The sequence below is a fragment of the Alligator mississippiensis genome, chromosome 5 (genome assembly GCF_030867095.1).
Source record: "Alligator mississippiensis isolate rAllMis1 chromosome 5, rAllMis1, whole genome shotgun sequence".
NCBI lineage: Eukaryota > Metazoa > Chordata > Crocodylia > Alligatoridae > Alligator > Alligator mississippiensis.
In genome coordinates, this window is record NC_081828.1 from 211,830,778 (window position 1) to 211,855,412 (window position 24,635).

Genomic DNA, 24,635 nt, shown 5'->3' on the forward strand with positions numbered 1-24,635 from the left:
AGAGAGACCTACACCCTCCTCACAGGTGTATGAATATGTACAAAACCCTCATGGGTATATGAATATGTATGAAGAATGAGATAGTGCAGTGCATGTCAGGTTAATTGATAGAGCTATCGCGTCAGGTGCAGATAAGGTATATTTGAAAGAACTGTGTGAATTAACCCTGATTTGCACTGGAGTACTGCAGATGTACAGCAAAGTAGAGTTAATTATTGTCCTTATCTACTGAAAAGCAGCGGGATAGCATGTATGAAGTTGTGGTATTAAACAAAGATTGCATTGTCTTGTGCTTTAGTTGTTGCATTAGACATGAGTGGTGGTTATAGGAATTTCAAGGCTTATAACTGATATAAAACCCTCGGATCCTGGTAAGTCTCTCTTTTCTAATTTTCCCATTGAAAGCACTTTGATTTCTGCAAATAGCCAGTTTACCAAATTGCATGTACTCATTTAATTATTACCTCTAGTCTATTTGCTGACTTTCCAGAAGTCATGTGGCAATGTAGAATAGGATTCAATAGATTTGGGTTCTTTCCCTAGCTCTGTCACTGTCCTGCTGGGTAATCTTGAGCAAATCAATCCCCTTTCCTTTCTCTGCCTCAGTTTCCCCATCTGTCCAGTGGTGATAATGACACTAGTCTTATTTCTAAAGTGCTCTGAGTGCCTGTGCAAAGTGCTACAAAACCACTAAGTAGTAGCAGCAATACCAGAGAAAAGAACGTGTCGTGTTCAGGTTGCATGATATTCCTGTTATGAGGTTTTGTTTTCCATTGCCATTTTGCTATCTTTAAATGTCTGAACTGAAACTTTTCATGACAGACCTCTGCCACCAAAGATGTTTCTAGTCATTTTGGAAATTAAATTATGGAAAAAAATGATGATGCCCCCTCCCCCCCCCCATGTTAAAATAATCCTTCCTTTCTTCCATGAAGAAGTTTGGGGCCTCCATTTTTGGTAGAAAGACCTTGACGTTTGTCAGAGGGGTTGCCCTACCTTCTGGGATTCACTTAGGACACTCCTGTGAGAATTTGGCCAAGTTTGGGCAAGTCATCAATTCCTAAAACATGGGTGTTAAATGTCTGAACAATGGGCTGGATCTGACCCGCAGAGTCACTCCATTGGGCTCATGGTGCTCCTGGCAGGTCAGATCATTTGTTGGTGGGGCCATGAGGGAGTGAGACCTGCTTCAGACTCCAGTGCACTGTTGGACACGGCCATTGGCATCAGGTGGGGGAGTGAGGGCTGTGCGGACATCTCGTCCTGCTGTTGCTTGGGGCCACTGCCATTTGGCCTGTGGCTGCTGGGGCTACAAGCATTTACCCCCAGCACTGCTGCCCTCATTGCTTGCCCCTTGGATTTGGTCTGCAAGGAGCCCCATGGTCTGGATCTGGCTTGGGACATAGGGTGAGCTTGACACCCTTGCTTTAAAAAATAAATAAAACTCCACCTCCCTTTGCACTTGGTCAGTAGAGAGCTTGGCAGCTGTATGCTGACTAAAGAGTTGATCTTCCCTGCGCATGCTCTGTGCCCCCCACAACTCCTACGTGTGACCAGACTATGTGTATACCATCCCCTTGACATACTCCCAGCCTGGGAAGGCGAAGACTAGGAGCATTCTCCTGGACCTAGCTTGTCCTGGCCGGAGGTGGCTTCTGCAAGGTGTTTGCTGGTGGTATCTTTTATTGGGCTGTTGCACTGAGTGCTAAAACGGTGAGAAAAGAGTCTCTGTCTCTTCTGCCATCAGCGTTCCCACTTGGGCTGTGGAGAGGAGCAGGAGGACACCGAAATCAGGGAAGCTGAGGGAGATGTGTGTCAGGGAGGGTGTTGGAGGTGCAGAAGCCATGGGGAGGATGGGAACATAGGGGCAGAAGTTGAACTGGGCACAGGCAGCGGGTGAATAGCGGCAGAGACTAATTTAATTCCAGTTTTCCCATCTGGAGGTCCTACACTTGGCAGCTTTAACGTTCTTCTAACAGGGGGGAGGAGATGGGGCATAATGTGTATTCATGCACGTGCTTCTTTACATGGTACATAACTTGGACTGAATTTTGCTTTCCCATGCTCATACAGCACGCGCTCCGCCAGGAGCCGTTGTGTCCGAGAGCAGATCTTGGCCACGCGGTGAAAAATGTAATGATACACTTTTATCTCCACGCACCTGCAAACACACACAGCTTTTTTTAAACAGGAAAACAAGCATAAGATGCATGCTGTGTTCGAATGAATTGATTTTAATCCATTCGCAGGCGTTGCTGGTCTCCAACGTCCGATGTTGCTTTAAAAGTGACACAATCAACATTAATAGGTCTGTTAAACCTGACTCTAATCATTTGGTGTCTCTGAGGCAGGCTCCCCAGAAGGGATCTCGTTACCCTAATCTCAAACACGCTGTTCATCATTTGCTATCTGGGAATGTGTAGCAAGGTCAAGAAGGTGGGAAGCCAGTCAATCACTGCCTGGAGAGTTGTTAATATTTAGTTTCCACTTCGTTGTACTGTTACGTCACTTCTGTGCAAAAAGATAAATGCTTCAGACCAGGCACTGATAGGAGAAAGGGAAGATGAAGGGAAGGTAAAAGATGCTAAAGGAGGCTGAGGAAGTGAATTATGACACTTGACTTGCTTCGGAAGATGAATTCCAGCGCTTTGTACCACTGTACCTTTTACTCGCTGTGTCTTGCAACTCTTGTAAGTAATTGCGTTAAAGAGGTTTGCCTCGAATGTTTTCCATAATCAGTTAGTTTCCTCTAGGAACAGATGGGCTGATACAGCTTGCTTCATTGCAGCAGCATCTCTCTCTTTCCCCCCCCCCCCCTTTCCTTTATTTGACTTTGATTCACATTAAAAATTGCAAGATGCTATGAACAGTGCAAGCTGTAGCAGAAGAGGCATGCAAGCTGCAGGATCGGTGTAGCTTTGTGTTTCACTGCTTTATTACTCAACGTTTTGATATTGCCGATAGCAAAATGTGTATATGGGGGATTTAAAAAAGAAGAATTACAAAAAAAGGAAATAGAGAAGAGTTAGTCTGATGGAGGCTGTGAGTTTGGGGATGGTTGTGTTAACCTTTGACATCTGCCACGTTACAGGTTGACATTTCACTGGTGTTTTTGTAACGTGTAGTGTGCCAGTATTTGAGACAATAACAGTGATAAGAGCAAATAGACCAGAATCCCCAGGAGTTTTGCCGTCTTCTATCATAGCGAGATTTGCCCAATAACTTCATATATGGTGTAAAGAAAAACTGTCTGAAAAAACTACCATTCTGCTTCAGGCAATTATGTGGGAGCCAGATGACATGATTATTCATGTGAAGCAGAGTGGGGGATGGAGAAGCAAATTCTTCCTTGCTTTAGATTATAATGCCATTTTAAACACCTTGCAACCTCTTTTTTTATGGTATCATCCCCCTCAGGGCGGGTGATCCATGGAACGCAGTGTCACAGGATCGTTTGGCTCACAACATCTTTTTGCACCTGGAAAGAAATAGGCTATGATATAACTGAGGAAGAGCCTATTTTTCTATATGCATCTCTCATTTCCTTCGTGGTGTGCTATGGCATTCATGCAACGCTTCAGTGGAATTATTAATGGAGGGGAGCGCTATTCCTCATAAAAAGGGGAGCAGAATCTAGTCCTACTAGTTAGTCATGTTCTTCGCTGAAGGACATAGCAAGGATCTTGCTTTGTTCTGGGCAGGATTCTTCCACCTTTACGTAACATGAGTAGCACCTTAGCCCACAAAAATTCAGCTGCTCACAAAGTTAGGTGGTACATGGTGTGGGTATGGATGGCAGATCATGTGTTTTGTGAGCATTAGATCTTTGATTGAGAAAAGGAAAGAAGCAACTTTTTTCCACCTTATCCATTAGTATTTCTTGGTACCATTATTTCCCTGTGTGACATTGGTTTTGGTTATAGAGTAGCTTGAAAAGTTTAAGTCTTTAAACATTTTTTCTTTTTTTTTTGGTATAGACTAGTTTAAACATGCAAATAATGCTCTGTGGTGATATACATGGGAGGAAGCACCAGGGGAAAAGTCAGATAAATAGATGTTAGGTTTTTATTGCAGCTTGTACAGAAATAAGACATGATCTGTTTTAAGTAGGTAGACTGTTTGATATTTCTTAATGGTCCAATTCTGCAGGCTTTACTCACGTGGTGGTTGCTAACGTAACTAGATGTTGAACAATCAGCCTGATATTCAGGGGGTCGTGTGAGCCCATGAATCTGCTTCGCTTATAAGAATTGTAGGTGCTGGGAGCTCTGAAAGCAAGTCCTAAATTTGGAATAGGCCCTATGTTTGGAACCTCAGTTTAATTTTAGATTTCAGAGCTTTTAATTATACAGCCTCACAAGATGAACATTTTATGCACTTCTTCTTGGAGAGGAACTATTGGAAACATTAACCATGTTCCCTATATATTGTCCATGGCTATCTTTTTGCATAGTACTCTTTGTATTGTGTCCTTACAAAAAAATAGGATTGATCCCATAGGAAAAAAAATGTTAGGGAAGATACAGCTTCTCTCATTGTTATTCTGAATGGAGCTCTTAGAAGCGCTAAAATAACAGCTTTAGACACAGCCACTTTCCTGCCACAGCTGTGTGTATTTTCTACCCTCACCCATCTCTAAATTTGTTATTTCCCTTTCTGAATACCTTAGCTTCTGATACCCTTATGCAGGTCCCACGAATCAAGATTCCTCCCAAATCTACCTGCCCGTAGGGCAAATATGATGCAGACATACCAGTTTTTGTAGTCAGCAGCACACCCAAAGGTGTCATGTGACAAACATCATGCCCAGCTGCCTTTGAATCCCTAGTGTAAATGACCACACACTCACTAACAGCTGGGGGCAGCTTGTGGCTCTTGGTCAGAGCAGGGCTTGCACTCCTAACCCTAAAGCTGTAGGAAGTCATCTTAACCTCTCTGCTACCACGCTGCCACCACAGCCTGAGTACTTCATAATTCCTATTGAGTCTGTTGAAACCAGTGAATAAATTATATACTACTCCCTGGGGGCATCTACATGTGTGCTTGACTACAGAGTCGTCTAATTCACTCTGCAATACAGCGTCACTGTCTACACATGCGCCGGTATTAGGGTGCAGTAAAGTAATTAACTATTCCATAGGATAGTACTGTCGGGAACACTACTATCTTATGGCAGAGTACTTTACTGCACTGAAAAGCACGTGTAGACAGTGACCGGGGGTGTAAATTGCATCTGGTCAACCCAGGAAGCCGGGGGCTTGCTCTGCCTCAGCTCAACTTGCTGCTGTCCTGGGTGCACGTGTAGAAGCTGAGTCTGGGAGCAGTTGACTCTGGCATGAACTGCTCTGGAGTTTATTGCATCACATTAATGTCACATGTAGATGCACCACTACGTGTGAAGAACATTAGAATACGGCCCTTTCCTCCTCAAACCTCCCCCCTCCCGTGTACTGACAATATCGACTTTCATCCCCTCCCGAGTTCTTTCCTGAATCACCATCCTGAGATTCCCTGCTCAGACTTTGTACAAGCAGTGCTCCATTCAAGGCAGGTCTTGGTTCAAATCAAAGATCAAGATCAAGATTGATTTGTAGCAAAGAGAAATAGCTCCCTCTCTTCCTCTTAGATTTCGACTTGCAAAGGAATCTGACACCTTGAGGATATTTTTAGCTTCTGTATATCAAAACTGTCTTTGTTCTTTGATGGTGGGGTTTGTCACATTTGATACGAGTGAAGGACCATCAGAGCTCCCTTGTCAGAGTGAAAGTATCATAGAGAAAGAGCTTCCGCCCAGAGCAGAAAAGTTGTTTGTTGCACCTCTGGGCCAGGTATAGACATGACACTTTTACCGGTATAAGGGATCGGAAACTGGCCTATGTAACAGAGGTTCAGCATACACAGATTGATTTAAAAATGGCAAAATCCATTCTAAGATTTGCCCCCTCACCAAAGGGCAAACATCTGTTCGCTACTAATCTAAACTACGCTGCTTATAGAAAACTGCATAACTTAGATTGATCCTGCTTCAAGCTTTTTGAATGTCTGTACCTAGCCCTGATATTTTCCCTGAGACGCCATATAGGGCATCTGCTGAAAAGCAAGACCCGTGAATGTCTCAAATTGTTTCCAAAAGTTGGGTCATCATGAGTAGCTATTTACTTAAACCACGAGGCCCAGAGGCTGTTGTCAGATCTAGATTGCATGCTATACTCTCTGAACCACCCCACAAAAACTGGACTTCTGGGATCACTTCAAGATTTGCAGCCCTAAGTGGGTGTAAAGAGGTGCCTGAAAGATGCAATAGGACAGATCGTCAGTTGGTTTTCAATCTTTATAGCTCTATTGGATGGATCTCTGATAAGTGATGCTACTGGAGGATCTGGGCCAATGTGGTAGATTATGGCGGATTATGATGGGTGACACAGTTATCCCTCCCTCTGCCCACAAATTCTTTGACTATACGGCGCACAGAATACTAATGTGGATGTGTAGATGAAGTTTCTGGGCCTGAAATCCTCTTAGGGCCAAGTTCTGACTCTGCAACTTTCAGCCCTCCTGGCAATCACAGGGGTAATCACAACCCTATGAGCACTCGCAAAGTATTCAATAGGGCTTCATGGTCTATGCGGGGGTTTACTACAGGGCCCCTCCATGACCCCAAGATCATGGAGGGAGATGAGAGATCGACATCCAGAGATGTACTTAGACATGGGATGAAGATTCAAAGGCCAGGTCAGAGTCCAAACGTTTTCAGAGTTTAGTGGGTTTCAGAGGGCTGATTATGGGCTGGATTATTGTAGTGTTAGGATGTGGCCATGGGGATAGGGCCAGATCTGACTTCAAAGCCGGTGCTAGGTTGGTACAATTTCTTAGCTTTTCATTGAACTGTCCATTGGTCCAGAGGAAGAGAAGCAAAGAAGAACATTCAATCCTTTTCCAGAGCCTGGCTGCACATTACAGCTAACTGTGCGTGTGGGAGAGGCCAGGGGAGGGAGAAACGCACCAGCAAATACATCTACTGTAATCACACTCGCTTACAACAAACTATTGATATGGGTAAGGGAAACTCTAATGACTAATTCAGAGAGGGAACAGGTAGCTTTTCAATGCGTGGCTGCTTATGCATAAAAACGAGGGATCTGTAATGTTAGCTTGAAAAGTGAGGCCCTATCCAATGCAAACATCACTTTCTGCCTGGCTACACAGCTTGCATGGTCTTCTTTCTCTAACCCTTGTTTCTCTGGAGAAGACAAGATTGAAGGGGGATTTGATAACATTTTTCAAATACATGAAGGGTGATTACAGAGAGGATGGAGATGGGCTTTTCTCTGTGGCTGTAGGGGACAGGACTAGGAGCAACGGACTCGAGCTGCAGCAGGGGAAATTTAGGCTGGAGATTAGGAGGAACTTTATGACTATGAGTGTGGGAAGCACTGGGACAGGCTGCTTGGAGAAGGTGTGGGATCTCCATCCCCAGAAATTTTCAAGGGCAGTGTAGGCAGACACTTGGTTGGATGATTTGGTCTGAGCAGGAGGCTGGACTAGATGACTTTATGAGGTCCCTTCCAGCCCTGCTTTCCTATGATCCTATGATGTTCCTCACCTTTCTCGGGGTATATCTCTGACTGTGACTGCAGCTCATGTAAGGTGTACCTGCACCAGTTTGAAATGAGCTACTTTGGGCATTGCTGGGGGTGTTCAGGGGCTAAGTAAATGCTTGGTAGTTTAGTCTATGCTGAAGTCCATGCTCCCATGGCTAGATTGCTAGCAGCCCCCAGCTGATTGCTTTAAAGCTTGGATATGTTTAGAAAAGCAGCTGTCACAGTAATCGCCATGGTGCAGATGTGGCTGCAGTGCAGATGTACCTTCATATATATTGAGGAAACTCAATAGTAGCATGTTAAGGCCCACAGTTTGTCTAGGTGCAAGTGACTGAAAGCAATGGAGACTCAAGTGTCTGACTAACCTCTGGTAACTAATTACTAGATAAGCAGTAACAATAAAAAAAAAAAAGCATTCAAGCAACTGTCATGTAATATAAGCAGGATTTGGCCACCTATGTCCAAATAAGCAACCCCCAATCCGCCCCCAACCCAACTTCCTAGGTGCCTTGAAAGTACCCATGCACCTATATTTTTGCCAGCAAACTTATATAGTTAAAGAAAGTTGTCGTCCTATATGTAAAGCTATACATGCCCTGGGGCACCACTGTCTTAGGCAGGCACAAATCCCAAATAACCTTAGGTATGAAACGGCCACTGAGATGCTCAGCTCAGCTAATTCCCCCACAGGCCCAGATCTGGTTAGTGTGCTTCGAGTACATCTACATTGAGTTCACCCCAAAGCACAGCACAGCAGATGCTCGTATTCAGAAATATGGCCAGAGGAGGTGCCCACTAGGTAAGCAGGTAGACAACCGGGGTTGGCGGGCTGGCTGGACGTGTGTGTACCCATGACAGAACAGACTGAATAGGGGACAGGGAATCTTTCACTTTGCTTCATCTGAGGTTTCTGTTGCCCATAAAAAATCTGCATCTTTTAAAGATGGTGGGAATCGCAACTGCTCAGCATCGCTGCGTTAGAGGAACTGCAGTAAAACTAGGACACCCTGGAGAAGTGAACTTCAACCTTAATCACAGACCTTTTATTTCATGGGCACGTGAACAAAAGTTCTCACAAATTTTTCAAGTTTAGAGAGGGGAAAAAAGAAAATATACTCTATTTTCTCTGGGTTTGTGAACAAGCCAGACAGGGTTTTTGTTTTTTAACTTTTACTGAACTCAAAAGGCAGTCTTCAGAGGCAAAAGCAAAAGAGAGTCATTTTGCCAGGAGGAATTCTTTTGACTGGGCAGCTGGGTACATTTCCACCCTGCTGAGATCTTTCTGGACGCAGTTCACCAAACCAGCTCAATAAAATAAAATATTCATTCAGTGAAAGATATGGCTAGTTTTCATGCTGATTAGCATAGCAATGTTCTCCTATGGTTTCAATACACCAGGATAAAACATGACCTTTTCATATAGATCTCATTCATTACTGATTAAGGGGAACGGCAAAGGAGGAATAAATCCAAGCCTGCCATAGAAATTAAAAGTGTGTAATATGAAATGCAGTCAGTCTGAATTGACCCCTATTACTGTCGTCCTGCAGGCAGCTAGAAAAGACTCTGGGCATTTAAAGACACAGCACACAGAAATTAGTATAGGAATATATCACTGGTATTCATAGGCACTGCTAGTTTCAAAGGCCACTTTTCAAGTCTTGCTGTCAAATCAGGAAAAGCTGAGAATAGAAATGCATGGCATGGGATCCCAGGTTCAATATAGCTTTTTCCATAAAGCCCAATCTTTTTTTTTCTGTCCAAATCAACAGCATCATTTTCAGTGTCTCACTAAAGCGCAGATGAGAGCTTCGAGTTGTAAGCTAGCCCCATCAGTTTGAATGCTCTGTAGATCAGCTTGAGGTGAGGATGTTAATATGAATGGGGAAGACCAGTGGATTCGAATTATTACATTTTGCCCTTTGAATGACTTGCAAGAAAGATATCTGTTTCCAAACTTCACTGAATAGTTATCCTTCCTGCATCCAGCGGGGCTGAATAGAATAATCCGACCACCTGTTCAGCGGGAAGATTTCAACTTGTTTCACTTTGTCTTTTTTTTTTTTTAACGGATGCATTGATGAGTGATATTTCTGCCCAGTACAGATGGGAGTGGAGTGGGGATGACCATGTGTTGGGTATATGAACTGTCCTGCTGGTGTGGAGAGAGATGGTTTGGAGGAGCAGAGCTTGTAGTTCGTCTCCCATGGAAAGGAGTTATGTACAGCACTGGATATCACCCCACTGTATATTTATTAGCTGGCTTGCAACCTATAGTTGGGATCCAGCAGCCTACACCTTGTTTGGCCACGGCACCCTGATTGTATCCAACCCTCCAACTCTTTTTTAGGTTGTAGCTTAGTATCCTGTTAGATAGCAGCTGGGATTGCAGGGGAAGTGGGGTAGGGATGGTCTCTATTATATTTCTTTTTGTCCCTCTTTTGCCTGGTCCAGAGCACCCAGACAGCAGCGAGTATGACTTGTCCATTAGAATGTATTTTTATGGGAGTCCTTTGTTCCCGAACCAGAGAGGATTAAATCCTACTTTTGGCATCAGTCATGTAACTGGGTAGAAAGCATAATGAATGCATCACACTTACTCTATTTGAAGTCTGTGGCAGAAGATGCCGATGAGAACAGAAAAAAAGTACCTTGCAAAGAACAACACCAACAGCAAAAATCCCTGCAATGTTATTGTGTCAGAGATGGGAGAGGTATTCTGAGCCAAACCTTGTCTGGGGCAGAGCCTCTCCTATATGGTTCATGGAGTGATCATAATTTACACCCACTGCGGATTTGCTCCTGATGGACATCTGCATAGTTATGTTACTCCCAGAGGATGTAGTCATTTGCAGTTAAGCGCGATGCTATGGAGAGGGGCTGCCTATTGGTAGGAAACGTAGGAAACAGTCCTTGATAACGCCTGAGGCAGGGTGATATTCATCTACCTAAGTGACAAACTCTTCTCCTTTGTAGGTGGTTGGGCATGTCCATCCAGAATGCGATTTTATAACTGAGATAAAGAAAAACGAGAATGAGTGTCTGAGGGATGCTGAAGACTTGGGAAATGGGACTAAAGGTACAGTATATGGTGTCTTGGAAGGGAAACAGGCTTGGATTTGAAAAATGAATGAAGCTGGTTCAGAGGAAGAAGGCGTGTAACCTCTCTCTTCTGCTCTAGAACTGAACTCAAATCTTTTTGCTGCTTCCCCATCACCCTGGACATCAAGTTCAGATGCTATGGTCCTTCATTCATCCTTGTGTCTTAATCAGCCTTTCTGCCTCACTCTTCCCTCACCTTCTCCATGACCTTATGTCTGCTCCCTTGATTTTCATCCCCACTTGGCTTTTTCTCTGTGCCTGAAACACAGTGCCAGCGAACCATGTCATCCCATCTCCTGACTCCAAGCCCATTGAAAACGCCATATATGCTGCATTGCCTGGTAGAAGCTAGTTAAGTTATCTTTCAAAAATTTGGGCTGGTGAGATGGATAGATGCCTCAAATGGGATGTGAATATAAAAATATGAGAATGGCCAAAGATCCACCTAGACCGGTGTCTGGTCTCCAACACTGGTAACTGGTGAATGCTGGAGACGAAGAGTAGTCCTTTCATCTGCAAACTTCATTTCCTCCCCTACAGTCCTCATACTTATTCTGGATCTGGTTTATAATTAACAGGACATGTGCAAGATAATCCATCCCCTGTCAGACCCTCTCAGTCACCACCAGCAGGTTACATCCTTGACCTGTCCTTCACAAATACGTCTGATTCCTTTGAGAGCCTGGTAGCATTGGCCTCCACATCATCCTGCGGCAATGAGTACCTTGGCCTTGCTGTAGAAATCCTCCTCCTTCATTTTCCACAGCATAGTCTCCCTGGTGGTGTCATGGCTACAATGAGATGTTTCATACTCAAATACAAAGAAGGTTTAGCAATGTGTTTTCTTTCCTCTGTGAGGTTGCAAGAAAACATGGGACCGGTTGTTGTGCTGGCCCGATGCAGACGCTGGAGAGACTATTGCCTTACCATGTCCGAACATCCTTTTTTACTTCATGAAGAAGCCAGGTGAGGGACCCTTGCAGATTGATTTCATTGCTTTAATTTTGCACAGGACCCCATTAGGCTCATGAAAGCGAGGGTTGAGCCATGTGGGAAGTGGGGATAAGGAGAGCGCTACTCCAGGAACGTCTACCTTTGTTAGAGGGTGCTTTGCAGTTTGTCTGGGGTCCTGGGTAACCTCCATGGTTGGGGCTTGGTTTAGCATTTCACGCTGTGAGCCTGAGACAAAGTGCTTGAGTCCATGGAAAGAGTCTCACTTGTTTCAAAGGGCTTTGAGATCGGCCCAAAGGGAAAGCTCCTCTTGGGTTCATCGGGGGGTATTGTTTGAATCAACTGTGGGCCTTAAGAGGTTTAGCCTGTGATTAATATGGGATGAAATGAAAGGATCATGAATGAATGATGTGGGCATTCCTTAGGGCTGAGAACAGAGAGGGGAAGCAGAATTTTGCCATGAAATTTGGCCAGAAGCAGATCTGATGAAAGCAGATGTAACTTGGTGGAAATCAGTGGCCTGGCAGTTGCTTATTCTGGAGATGAATTTGGCCCGATAACTGAGAACATGTGAGGAGAACCGATCTTCCAGGAAAGACGGAGATTTGGCAGCTTCAAAAGAAAAAACGAAATCCCCCAAGCCTGTCTACCGCCTTCCTCGCAGTATGTGACACCTGCTAGTTATAACCAAGGGATCAGGAGCATTCCTTTCATCTGCAAACTTCATTTCCTCCCGTAAAATCCTCGTACTTATCCTGGATCTGGCTTATAAAGCTTTCTACTGAAAACCCTGTTATCACTCTCCGGGCAAAACAGTTACGCCAGATAAACCAGCTAGTTGTATCCAATGTCAAGGAGGGAATAGACACAAAGGGCATAGGGGCGGGGGTAGAGTATAACTAGGAGCTATTGATTATAGTTATCCCATAGCAAGAGAAATGTTAGCATGGTATGAGGTCTGTCTCAGGGGAATTGAGGGTGGGGGTCTTTCCCTCTGGGGTTAACTTTTGAGAAACGGAAAAGCCTTAAAAATGAAATAGGAAAGCTAGGTATTTTTCACTACCTAGCACAGATGTGGTGTTGAACAAAATAATTAATATCCAGACAAGCCATTCCTGTGACTAATTTCTATAGTTCTGCTCTTTTTATAACACACAGTGGTGGATATGGTTTATTTTATCACCCTGAATTCACTGGTGCAGGGCCAGAATAGACTGAGAAACTCTACTTAGACTGAATCTTAGTGCCCATGTTTTTGCTCTGCATTTGTACAGCATCTAGCACACTGAAGCCCTGGTTGGCGACTCCAACGTGCTGTCACAATGCAAATACATTATTATAAATTGTACGCGAGATGGGTTTTTGCTGTGTTGCCTCCATAGCTCTTCATTGCTTCTACAGAAAATGCGCAGCACAGCAATTCTGGGTATAAAGTATCTAAAAGAAACCTGCTCTAGATTTGGGAAGAGAAGAAGTGTCTGTCTCTTATACAAGAGAAGTTAAATTTATCCAGAGCATGGTCATCAGGTTAGATCAGGGAACCTTGGAAGGACAAAAACGAGTCTTTGTGAATGGGGCAATGGAGGAAACTTCAGGAAGTTCGGAAGTGAACTTCACAAGCTTCACCTTGCCCTAGACTTGCAACTATGCGTTCCTTATCAAGAGGAACATTGTTCCTCCCTGTCTTCTTTGCTATCAGGGATTGTTCTTCTCTTATTCTACGGTTCCTTAAAAGGAAGCAACCTACTACTGCTGAATTTGGTTGTCCATGGAATGAATGCATGGGCTTCTTTAGCAATACAGAACTTTTCTGTTTTAGCTGGCCTGGTGAGAAGAAACTGCACGAAGAAAGGATGGTCAGATCCATTTCCCTCATACCATATTGCCTGCCCAGTGGAAGATGAGATTCCCATTGAAGAAGTAAGTTCATTGAGCAAACAGAGTTTAGACATGTGCAGTTGCTGTTAGGATTCCTTTCTATTTCTGAAGTTCACTGGGGAAGAAACTTGGTTTAAGTGGCCGTCCACTTACTAGGTAGGAGGAAGAATGGCTGCTTGCCTGGCAAAATGATTCATAACACTTACTGTCCTGAGAGAGCAATAATGAAGGCAGCTAATAAGTTTAGAGAGCTGTATTCACAAAATGTAGAGGCAGAACCTACAGCTGATGTACATGTGTGCGACTCCATTGATCTTAATTGACACCATCTAAAAATCTGGCCCCAAATGTCTGTAAAACAAGGGACTGAATTTTCAGTCTGATCTGTTGGTAGCATTATAGCAGGTCTATGGCAAGTGCCCCTCTTTTAAAAAAATAAAGAATTTCTTTTGTTGCAAAAATCTAGTTGGTTTAATAAAAGATATCACCTCTGTCACAAGTTTTGATTAATCTTTTCAAGAGAATTTCAGCTGTGATGTAGTCTCTACCAGTGTAACATAAAAGGCCGGATCCCTATGCCATGCATATTATAAGAAAATAGATTGGTTACGGCAAAAATAATCAGTAAAAGTATCTAAGCAAGAGGAAATTTGGACTTTAAAATGTGTATTGTGCACAGCCACCTGGCTGTCCCTTGGACTGGTATTGATCCAATGGAGTTTCTCTGGATTTACTCCCAAGTAATTTGGATCAGAATTGTTTCAGCTTGATTCTCAGAGTTAGTGAGCATATCTACATGTACATTAATGCTCTGCAATTAGGGTGCATTAATTTTAATACCTATACTAACAGGCACTAATTTAATATACCATAATCGGCACTACCGCATAGTAGCACTGGTGCACATGTTTTACGTGATGCTAATGTGCAGTAGGCTAATTCTACTGTGCATTTGGGCATTAGCACGACTTTTACGGTGACGCACTAATCCACAGTAGAATTAGTCTATTGTGCTTTTAGCATCTCCTAGATACACCCAGTGTCACGTAGACCTTGTAAATGCTGGGAAGTTTTACTCTTTGACATAAAGTTAGTATTGGATCAATTAATCAACATAACTATACTGATTCATAAAGCAGCTATTCCTGTCTAGGAAGGGTATTAAGCTAAATTGGTGTTAGGCACTTTAATACAGGTATAACCGAATCCATATTTGGATTGTACTGGTAAAGCTATATTGTTAAAATAATAATCCCATCCCTAAATAATATATTATGCAGGTATAAAAACTGTGTTGTAACTAGGCCTAATTATTTTCTTAATTACTCTGGTGTAAATCTGGAATAATTCCAGTGAAGTAAAACAGAAGACTCCAGTGGGGTGTGAAAAGGAGATTCACAGGGAAGTTTGTACGCAGTCAGTGGTGCTAGCTGAGAGAATGAAAGCAACATTGTTTTTTATTTGGTGAAGGTAATTTCACTTGTGATAAAGAGCTTAGGCGAAATGTGGGGCACCGAGGAGTTTTAGTTTGCTGCCCTACCAGCTGTGGAGTGAAGCACCGGGCTTTGTGCAGCCCAGGGGCTCTGCAGGCAGCCTGGCAGCAGCCTGGGAAGACAGCCTCCACCCAAGAATAGCAGCAAGCCTGATCTTTTTTTTTCCTTGGAGCTTGCCTGCCTGCCTGAGCTGCATGGAGGCCTGGTGCCTCCCTCTTCAGCTGCGGTGCCCCCCGGGACCACCTGATCCAGGTGCCTGCAGGCGGGTTTTGCCTGGGGGAGGCTGTCACTGCCATGGAAGGAAGCACCAGCCCCGCCTGCAGCCCAGGGACCACTCCACCCTTCAGCAGCTCATCCTGCCCTCCCCACCGCCGGAGAGGCAGGTACGTTTGGGTGTGTGCATGACATGGAGGTTTAAAGGGCCCTAAATTGAAGCGGTGTTTTTAAAAACCCACCGCTTCAATTTAGGGCTCCCGTTTCATCTACGCACGCCCTTAGTCAACAACCTGTTTTGCACAGGGGCTTCCTAGATTTTTCTGGTCCTCTTCCCATTACTTCTTCCCCGTTTGTTATCATGCTATTTAGCTTGCAACTCCCTTTTTTCTGCCAGCTGATTTATAGTACCTGCCATGCTGTGTCAACAAGCACTTCCCCTAAAATGCAATGCTTAAAAAATGTCCTTTCCCCCCTGCTTTTTATTGCTTCCTTGCACTTCTAGTGCAAAAACAATCACAGCGTAAGCCCGCTGTTTTCTTTGGCAGTAGCCCTGATCTTTCATTTAGGTAAACTCCTCAGCCTGCTTGTTTATCCGCTTGGGAACTGGGCTATTGCTTTGTATGGCATTCGTATCTGATTTATACTCGGTGTCAGCTGGCTGGGATGAGACTAGAACAGATCTGCTGTGTTAATGCACAGGTCAACTTCTTATTGACTCCCCTATTTGAGTTTTGGTTGGAGCAATATAGGAAGAGCTATCAGGGCCTTGATAACTAGCTGAATGGAGTGTGTTGCCTGTGTGATGATGGATGCAATGTCAGGCCTATTATGTCTTATGCTTCAGCCACGCTCAGCACTTCTCACCATAAGACTATAATTATAACATTTTCTGGAGTGATGCACTGGAATTAGACCATGAAAGTCTAATCTGCTATCCTGTCTTGTGTCAAAGAGGAGAAATATAGTGCCTGACAGGGTGTTTCCAAGTATATATAATAAAGTTGAAATAGGACCCAAAAGGCAGACACTGCCAAATTTTGGAAAAGAAATACTTGAAATTCAATTTCAGATTTTCAAATGAGGATCATTGCATAAGAGTGAATTTGCACATACAGAACTCGCATAAAACAAGGAAGACCTGTCATTATACCTGGGAAAACTTGAGCTTGGGAACACAAGGAAAAAAGAAAACCCAGTAGAAAAAAAGAGAATAGGGAGCAGGGCCCAGAGCAAAATGTGAAATTCAAAATGAACTGGGAGAAGGGCAGGGAGGAAATGTTATGAAAGATGGATATATTGTGTTATATACACCATATAGGAGACAGCCACCAGTACTAATCTATCTGTCAGGGAATTTCCTGTCTCTGACATCAGCCATCAATGCCTGCAGATAAAAACCTAGCAGCGAAATGCAAGGTTCAATAAAGTTGATAGGAGTTTTGCCATCAAGTTCAATGAGTCCAGGATTTCACCCTCAGACTTTTGAAAAATTAACTTGCTCTTGCAAAACAAAACTGGATTTAAACTGCAGCAGGGAATGATTTGTGAATCAAATGATCACCACTGGAATGCCCTAAAACACGTGCCCACAACCTGCTCTAAGGACTGGGTCGAGGATGGTCTGACCTAACTGTGCCACATGTGCCTGGTGGGCAGTGGCTCCACAGCCCCCGGTGTTGCCCAGCTGTGGGGCAACATTGTGTGGGATCCTCTGTGACCCAGGGTCCAACTCCAGTGTGAATCTGAGGGCGTGGATGGCTGCTTGTCCTACCACGGGCCTGGGTGGCAACACGTCCTGCTCTGATTGCTCCTGCTGCACTAGCTGGGGCGGAGCCCGTGGCTGCGGGGCAGGGCGCAGGTCGGGGAGGGCCCTGGCCTAACAGTGGCTGGCTAGTTCATCAGCTGGGGTGGGGCTTCTGGGAAGGACCTCTGGTGGGTTTGGCCAAGTGGGCGAAGAGTCCAGGCTGGGCTGCTTGATAGTGCCCCTGCATAACACCTGCAGAGTCTACTTATGCCTGAAGAAGGGTGTTTGTGTCTGAAAGCTTGCAAAGAACATTTTTCCCAACTATTTAGTGGGTCTAATAAAAGAGATCACATTTACCCAAAGAATCTTGCCTGATAGGGCCCCTGACACCTATGGACTGTGGAGCCATTTTATCCAGTCTGCAGGACTGGGGTGCTTTTGCAGCATTTCTCTTGTGGGCTCTGCCCAGCCGTCAGGGGGAAGTGGCAGCAGCCAGCTCCAGCTCTGGATCTGGCTCCAGTGACAATGGCACAGGCCAGCGTGGAAGTGGCCTGAGCTCAGAGAGAGGCTCTGTTAAAGCACCCCGCCCCCCCGCCCTAAAACACTGTTGTGGTCAGTGAAGCTTCATGCCTCGTGGGATAAACCCTTCCCTCGTTGTCCCATCTCTTCATGCTTTCTACTGAGATTACCATGACCTTCCCCCAGGATTAGGTGAATGTTTTGTCAAAGCAGGAATATTTTTATTATACACGTGTGCATATACAGAAAGGATTGTTGGTTGTAGCTGTGTTGGTCTAAGGACATAGGCAGACACCATTCTTTGGGTAGATGTGATCTCTTTTATTAGACTAACTCAATAGTTGGGAAAATTGTTCTTTGCAAGCTTTTGGGCACAAAAAGGGTGTTTGTGTCCGCAAGCTAGCAAAGAACAATTTTTCCAATCATTAACTGGTCTAATAAAACATATCACAGCTACCCAAAAAACCCTGCCTGCCTATACAAAAAGGATTATTATAGGTCTACCATGGTATAGTATCTTGGCAAACTGAGTCAGGTTGAAGTGTAGTTAGGAATCCCAGACCCATAGCATACTGGCTTGGTTTCAGATACCGTAGCAAGCTTGAAACCCAGTGTAACTTGAATGGAGTTTTACTAAATTTGCATAGACTTCTGAATCAGTCAGCCTCCCTAGACCTAGTAGTGTATTTTTTTTCCCATCAAAATCACATACGTCCTTAGAGATTTGCTATCGACCAGACAAAGCTGGAAGGTTTCTCAAGAGGTCATCAAATCCAGTCTCCTTCTCAAGAGAGGATTCTCTCTGTCAAAACCTTCCCACACAAACCTGCACTTAAAACTATCCAGTGATGGATATCCCACATCTCTAACAGACTTCTCTAGTGCTTAACCACTACAGATAGAAAGCTCTTCCTAATTTCGAGCCCTGGCACTGGTGAAGCATTGAATGAGATGACTGTGAAAGTAAGATGAAGTGTTCCAGCTGCGCTTTGCTTTGGGATTTTATGTTCTTACAAAAAGGTGGATACTAGGAGTGTGAATTGAGACTGCAAAAAAGGTTTTGGCATCCCACTTGATTTTGCATAGCTTCTACCACTGTTATTTTGGCCGTAAGTCACAAATAACACAGTTATTCTCTTCTTTATAGCACTCCTATTTTTCTACGGTAAAGATCATCTACACCGTAGGATATAGCATATCTATCGCCTCGCTCACCATTGCTGTGACAGTTCTCATTGCCTTCAGGTAACCTGATGAGCGTCTAACAGGGCACCAAAAATACAAGAAACTGAATAAACAGAAATGCTCACTGCACTGAAAAGCCATGGGCGGAAAGGTTGCTATCTTTAAAATGAGCAGAAACAGCTAATTTGGCAATGGTTGATTTCAACTGCAATACTGCTCACAATAAGTGAATTTTAAGATCACCTGCAAGTGATCCGGTATGGGTTGGACTTTATAAGAACCTGATTTTCATAATTGCTGAGAATCTCTGACTCCAGCTGAAAATGTAGAACTGAAATTGGTTGACGTCTCTGAAAATCAGGCTCAACGTTTTTGTTTCCATGGAAGATGGTTGATCAAAATTAACTAAAGGCGTGATTTGTAAATCACAGCACATCCCTATATGTATATTATTATTAGTAAGAAGTAAAGTGGCCTTAATTCAATGGCACTTAATGAATTCCTATAGTTCGTTAAACTAAAGCAAATACAGCCACATTCATTCTGAGTAACAATGTCTACCTATGCATTTAATACACCTTATATAATCCACTTTAAAATTAATTCAGATTAATTTCCTTGACTGTCTCCATGCCGATAAGTCATACATCCACTGCCTGCTACCTAGAAGAGAGCTACCTAGGCAGTCACAGATACTCTGCAGCATTCTTATTATCTTGGAAGCTGTTTTATCCCCTTCAGTTTTATATTAGTCAAGGTCATTTCTGCAAATTCAGGCTTCCCACTGGCACAAGTACATATTTGGGATGCAAGGGAAGGACCGGTCTGATACGGTTCTGGGAAGGTTTAACGCCCACTGATATTAGATATCAACTAAAAGGGAAATTTTCAAGAGTGCTTAAAATAAACCTAGTTCCCTTAGCAATCAGCTATTTGCTTCAGTAGGAGCAGAGTTAGGCCAAAGCAGACTGCTTTTGAAAATCCCAGCCTCAGGAAACAAGCATGTGGCAGAGATTATTCACCTCCCCTCACTTCAGTCTTCTGTCTTCTTTCCTTACAGGAGACTCCGCTGTCCCAGGAATTATATCCACATCCAGCTCTTTCTCACCTTCATCTTGAAAGCTATTGCCATATTCATTAAGGATGCCGTCCTCTTCCAAAAGGAAGACATTGATCATTGCAGTTTCTCTACTGTAAGCATTTGAAAAGATCACTTTGGTATATGCATAATATATTTCTTTATCTCTTCCAGTGGCTTGTGCTTTCTTTTATATCTTCAAAGAGCAAAACATCAAAGGTCTGCCTGAAACAAATGGCCCGTTGATGTACATCATATGCTTGCCCAGTTTCGGCGGCAGTCCTTCAAAGTTGAGGGTGATGTCCATCAGGCTTGATGGGTCCTCAGGTGACTGAGGAGCAGATTCTGGATACACACGTTCTTTGGCAATGGGGACATGTCGTTGTATGGGGGAGTGGGATTTGCAGCCCTGGGTTGGTCTCCTTCTCCTTTCTCTGCCACTGCTGTTCAGCCCTGGTATCGAGTCGTTGGGCCTTGGAGGACCAGGTGGTGCCATGCTGAAGGGTCAGCAGCTTGCTCCTCCCAGCCATTGGTGTCAATGCCTCCATGCTTGAGGGTGACCTTGAGCATGTTTTTATACCATTTCTTTTGGCTGCCCTTTGAGCGTTGGCCAACAGAGAGCTGGGAGAAGAAGAACCTCTAGCCCAATTTATACTGCCATAGGCACACAAACGAGTGATGCAACTGGCCACCTTGGATTACCTAGCCTCAGTGACCAGACAGCAATATATAGGTGTGCTCCCTGGGGTCAGCCTGCAGTGCAAGTCTGAGAGGCTACAACTAATCATCCTCCAGAGCCATAGCAAGACCTGAGGAATGATAGCTGTCAGCTCTGTTTTAATGCAAGCTGCTTCTTTATGAAAACCAGGCTGCCTGTTTCCTGGGCAAGCACTCAACCCCACTTTGGCACTGCAAGGTTGTTGGATAAAAATGAAGTGAAGGAAGAGCTGAGGCAGAGGCAGAAGGCCAAAATGTAGGTCTTCCACCCTCCCAAATCAATTCCCTCTTTACTGGGGCACAGAAGTATACTCCCTCTTATTTGCTCTCCTCTTACCCCAGGAGTCTCTCCCTCCTCACTTCACAGGGCTTGGCTTTAGTTCATCAAGCTAAAGTTTAAAAATATTGTTGACTATTACTATTGTTAGATAAATTCTCCCCTCAGCTCTCTGCCATGTTAAAAGTCACGCTAATGCTTGAAGCTGCAGCTTGAGCTGAGGACCTTGCAGTTGAGTCTATTCACATGAATAAGTGGTTTTCATATGACTATTAGACTGCAAATGCCGGTCTATATTGAAGTGGTCTGAAAATGGAAGGGGTGGTAATCTGAAGCTGCTAGGAGGTTTGAAATTCTTTACCAAAAGGGAAAAAAACCCAAAACAAAACAAAAACCCAAAGCAAAAGAAATGCCATTTATTGGTGTCATCTACATTGGTATCAAAGTTGGGCTGTGTTGTTTTTCACACCCATAATTAGAGGTGTGGGGCACCCAAAATGCCCTATAATGGTAACTGGAATTATGGACGCTCATCATGTCTGAAAGGTCAAGTCAAATATTTGCATGTGTTGTGCTGAATTTTTGCCTTTCCTGTTCCCTAGACCGAATGCAAGATCTCAGTTGTTTTCTGCCACTATTTTATGATGACCAATTTCATGTGGCTGCTGGTAGAAGCCCTTTATTTGAACAGTCTGCTGCTCTCATCCCTCCCTCATGGAAGAAGATACTTTTGGTGGCTTGTTCTGTTTGGCTGGGGTACGTAAGGGCAGGGGTGGGACTGGTCAAGAATATAATACCTTCCAGGACTTGATCCCTCTCCTTCTGATGTCAGTAGAAAGATCATCGGTATAGGCATCCACATAAACTGACTGCAAGGTAACTGCCTGTATATTGTAAAAAGTCAGAAGAGGATTCTAGGAACAACCGCACGGGAGGAATCAAAATCGTATTTCCTGCTTCCCAAGCCTTACCAACCGGGCTACAGTCTAGTTCAGGCTGAGAACATCTTCCACTTCCTCATGTTCAACTTGGGTGGAAAGATCCCCATAACCAAAAGGAAAGCAGGCCAAGTGAACCTGACTCTGTAGACCAGCAGAGAGGGTACTCACCTAGGAGGAGGAAGACCTGGGTTCTGGTTATTTCCAGGTTGTTTGCATCTGTTTCTTGTAAAATGCATGAAGAGTCTATGACTGGAGTCAAAGGTTGGAACCCAGGTCTCCTGCTCCTCAGGGTAGTGCCTGGAGCACTTGACTTTGGTGGCATGCCCCCTCCTGCTTATTGTCCCTCTTTCTTCTCTGAGATCCCTGCAATCTTGATTGCCGAGTGCCCCCCGTTGGAAAGGAGCCGTGGGACCTGCAATCCAGGCTGCCTGCTTCCTGGGCAAGCACTCAACCCCGCCTTTGGCATTGCATGGTTGTTGGCTAAAAATGCAATGAGGGCAGAGCTGGAGGAGAGGCAGAAGGCCAAAATGCAGATCTTCCACCAATGCCCTCCTTACTGGGGCACAGAAGTATACTCCCTCCTACCCCAGGACTTACTCCCTCCTGACTGCACAGGACTTGGCCTTTATTTTATCAAGTTGACTTTTAAAAGTATTGTTGACTAGTACTATTGTTAGATAAATTCTCCCCTCAGCTCTCTGCCATGCTAAAAGTATAAAGCTAATGCTTGAATCTGCAGCCTGAGCTGAGGGACCGGAAGCTGAGACTATTCACATGAAAAAGTGGTTTTCATATGAATAAAACACTGCAAAAGCAGGTCTATACTGAAGTTTGACACTAAGTGCAAATGTACTTATAGACACCCTTACAGCCTCAACATGCTGAACATAAGTTGCTTGTAACTACTTAATTTTATAGCGTGTGGAGAGACTTCCTCTTTACATTTATGTTCCTCACAGAAGTCTTTATTAAATGTAAATGCTGTTCCTGTTGCATATGTAAATGCTGTTCCCGTGGGTGCCCTGTAATACCATTTTAGGGCTGCTGCGGACAGGGTGGAAATTTAATGGGGGATAATTAACGACAACGGAAAAAACCCATAACCCTTGTTGAATTGCTTTACAGGTTTCCCAACATTTTTCACCCTTGTGTGGATATTAACCAAGTTTTATTTTGAAGACACAGCGTAAGTAGCAGTTTTATACCAGATCCCTTAGCGTGTTCCCGTTTCAATGCTATGAGAAGTCTTGATCCCGTACTATGGCCCTTTGTGAGTTACTGGGGTCCTAGGAAAGTTAAGTTAGTGCATTAAACCTTCACATCCATCCTGCACTTGCTCTTGATCGTCTTTCTATGCAATTATTATCCAAATGAAAAACAGAAAATGCTAATAAAATCCATGTTCTGCTGAAGTCAATGGAAGTTTCGCCATTGTCTTCAGTAGAAACAAAATTTCGCTCTGCATTTTTATTTCCCTTTGGAAAAAGAATAAAGGGATACCTTGAAACAAAAATCCAAACAAATTCACATCTTGACCTGAGAACAAAATGTTTCAGGCAAAAGGGAAGGTTTTAAGAAAAATTAGAACGACCTGAAAACACGTGCTTGTAATGGGAGTTAATTAAGTTAGGGAAGCGATAGTTTTTAAGCAAGTTGAAGTATTTCTCGTGCTGCAGGGCAATCAAGGTGTTCTCATGAGACAATGGTAACTTTATAGGCAAGCAAGAATAGTTTCTGAGATCAGAAACCTAAAGAGGTTGAATGAAGTTTCCATTTTATGTGGAGAAAATGCCTCATCTTCAGAGAACAATGATGCTTTAGATCTGGCTTGCAGCTTGCATCTGTTTGACCTATGGAGCAATAGATGAATTTGAGCTATCACTTAGTGTTTTAGGGCCAGTGCAAATTCTACTGTTTTGATAAGGACCAGAAAATATTAATGGAGCCCTGGGATCAGAGAATATCCATGGCAACAGTACATTACAAACCATGATTGCATAGATTTGGATAGTAATACTGCCTCTCAAAATGTCACTATCATGTAGGTATCTACTGAACATTCGGGCTGTGTGAAGCTTTGCTCCCCGATTCGATTAGGTGGAGATTTGGCCCGATTCAGTGGCTGAATCTCTGAATCCGAATTGAGTCAGGACTCTTTAATCTCTCCAAATCGAATCGGAGAGATTTGGAAACATTTGGCAATTTGGACATAGGCACAGCTTTAAATGCTTTTTCTACATAGCTTTAGAGGTAGCAGGCAGCTTGTGAGTGCTATGATGCTGGAGCAGGTAGAGCATCCCACAGGAGCTCGGGGGGGGATCCCCAGCATGCTTGGCAGCAGACCCAGAAGTGGACCAGAAGGACTTCTGGTCCATTTCCGGGTTTGCCGCCAAGCATGCGGGGGTGTCCCCATGCTCCTGATCCACCCCTCCATAGCAGCATTCATAAGTCGTGCCTGGTACCTCGAGGTATGTAGAAAAAACATTTAAAGCTGTGTCTATGGCTGAATCAGTGATTCTCCGAATCAGCATCAAATTGTCAAATTTGGATTTGGCTGAATCAAATCAGGGACAGTGATCCAAATCAACGAATCAAATCACTGTCCCTGATTTGGGCCGAATTCGAATCCAAATTGAATAGGGCCTGTTTCGCACACCCCTGCTGACTATCCAGTGTAATTTCTTGATATAACAGTATTTCTCTGACCATGTCTATCTATGCATGTTAATTGTAGCGCTATTTGTTTAGATGCTGGGATATTAACCAGGGCTCTCCTTACTGGTGGCTAATCAAGGGACCCATCATCCTTTCTGTTGGGGTATGTGTGATATTTTGAACTTTGTAAATATTACTTGAAAAATGGATTATGAAATGGTATTAAATAGAGAAGGTGGGAGGGGGTAGCCTAGGGTGGGAACGCACTGCCTGACTTG

The 24,635-nt window shown here is 43.9% G+C and overlaps 1 protein-coding gene across 1 annotated transcript in view; it reads left to right on the forward strand.

Annotated features, from left to right (window-relative positions):
* The window catches only part of GHRHR (growth hormone releasing hormone receptor), a 69,023-nt gene that overhangs the window by 33,862 nt on the left and 10,526 nt on the right, over positions 1–24,635 (forward strand). Inside the window, exons 3-10 of the mRNA XM_059729368.1 lie at positions 10,578–10,680; positions 11,562–11,669; positions 13,474–13,574; positions 18,652–18,749; positions 19,750–19,882; positions 21,364–21,517; positions 22,828–22,888; positions 24,451–24,520. Coding sequence (XP_059585351.1) covers positions 10,578–10,680; positions 11,562–11,669; positions 13,474–13,574; positions 18,652–18,749; positions 19,750–19,882; positions 21,364–21,517; positions 22,828–22,888; positions 24,451–24,520 — 828 coding nt within the window. The remainder of the gene's footprint in view (positions 1–10,577; positions 10,681–11,561; positions 11,670–13,473; positions 13,575–18,651; positions 18,750–19,749; positions 19,883–21,363; positions 21,518–22,827; positions 22,889–24,450; positions 24,521–24,635) is intronic.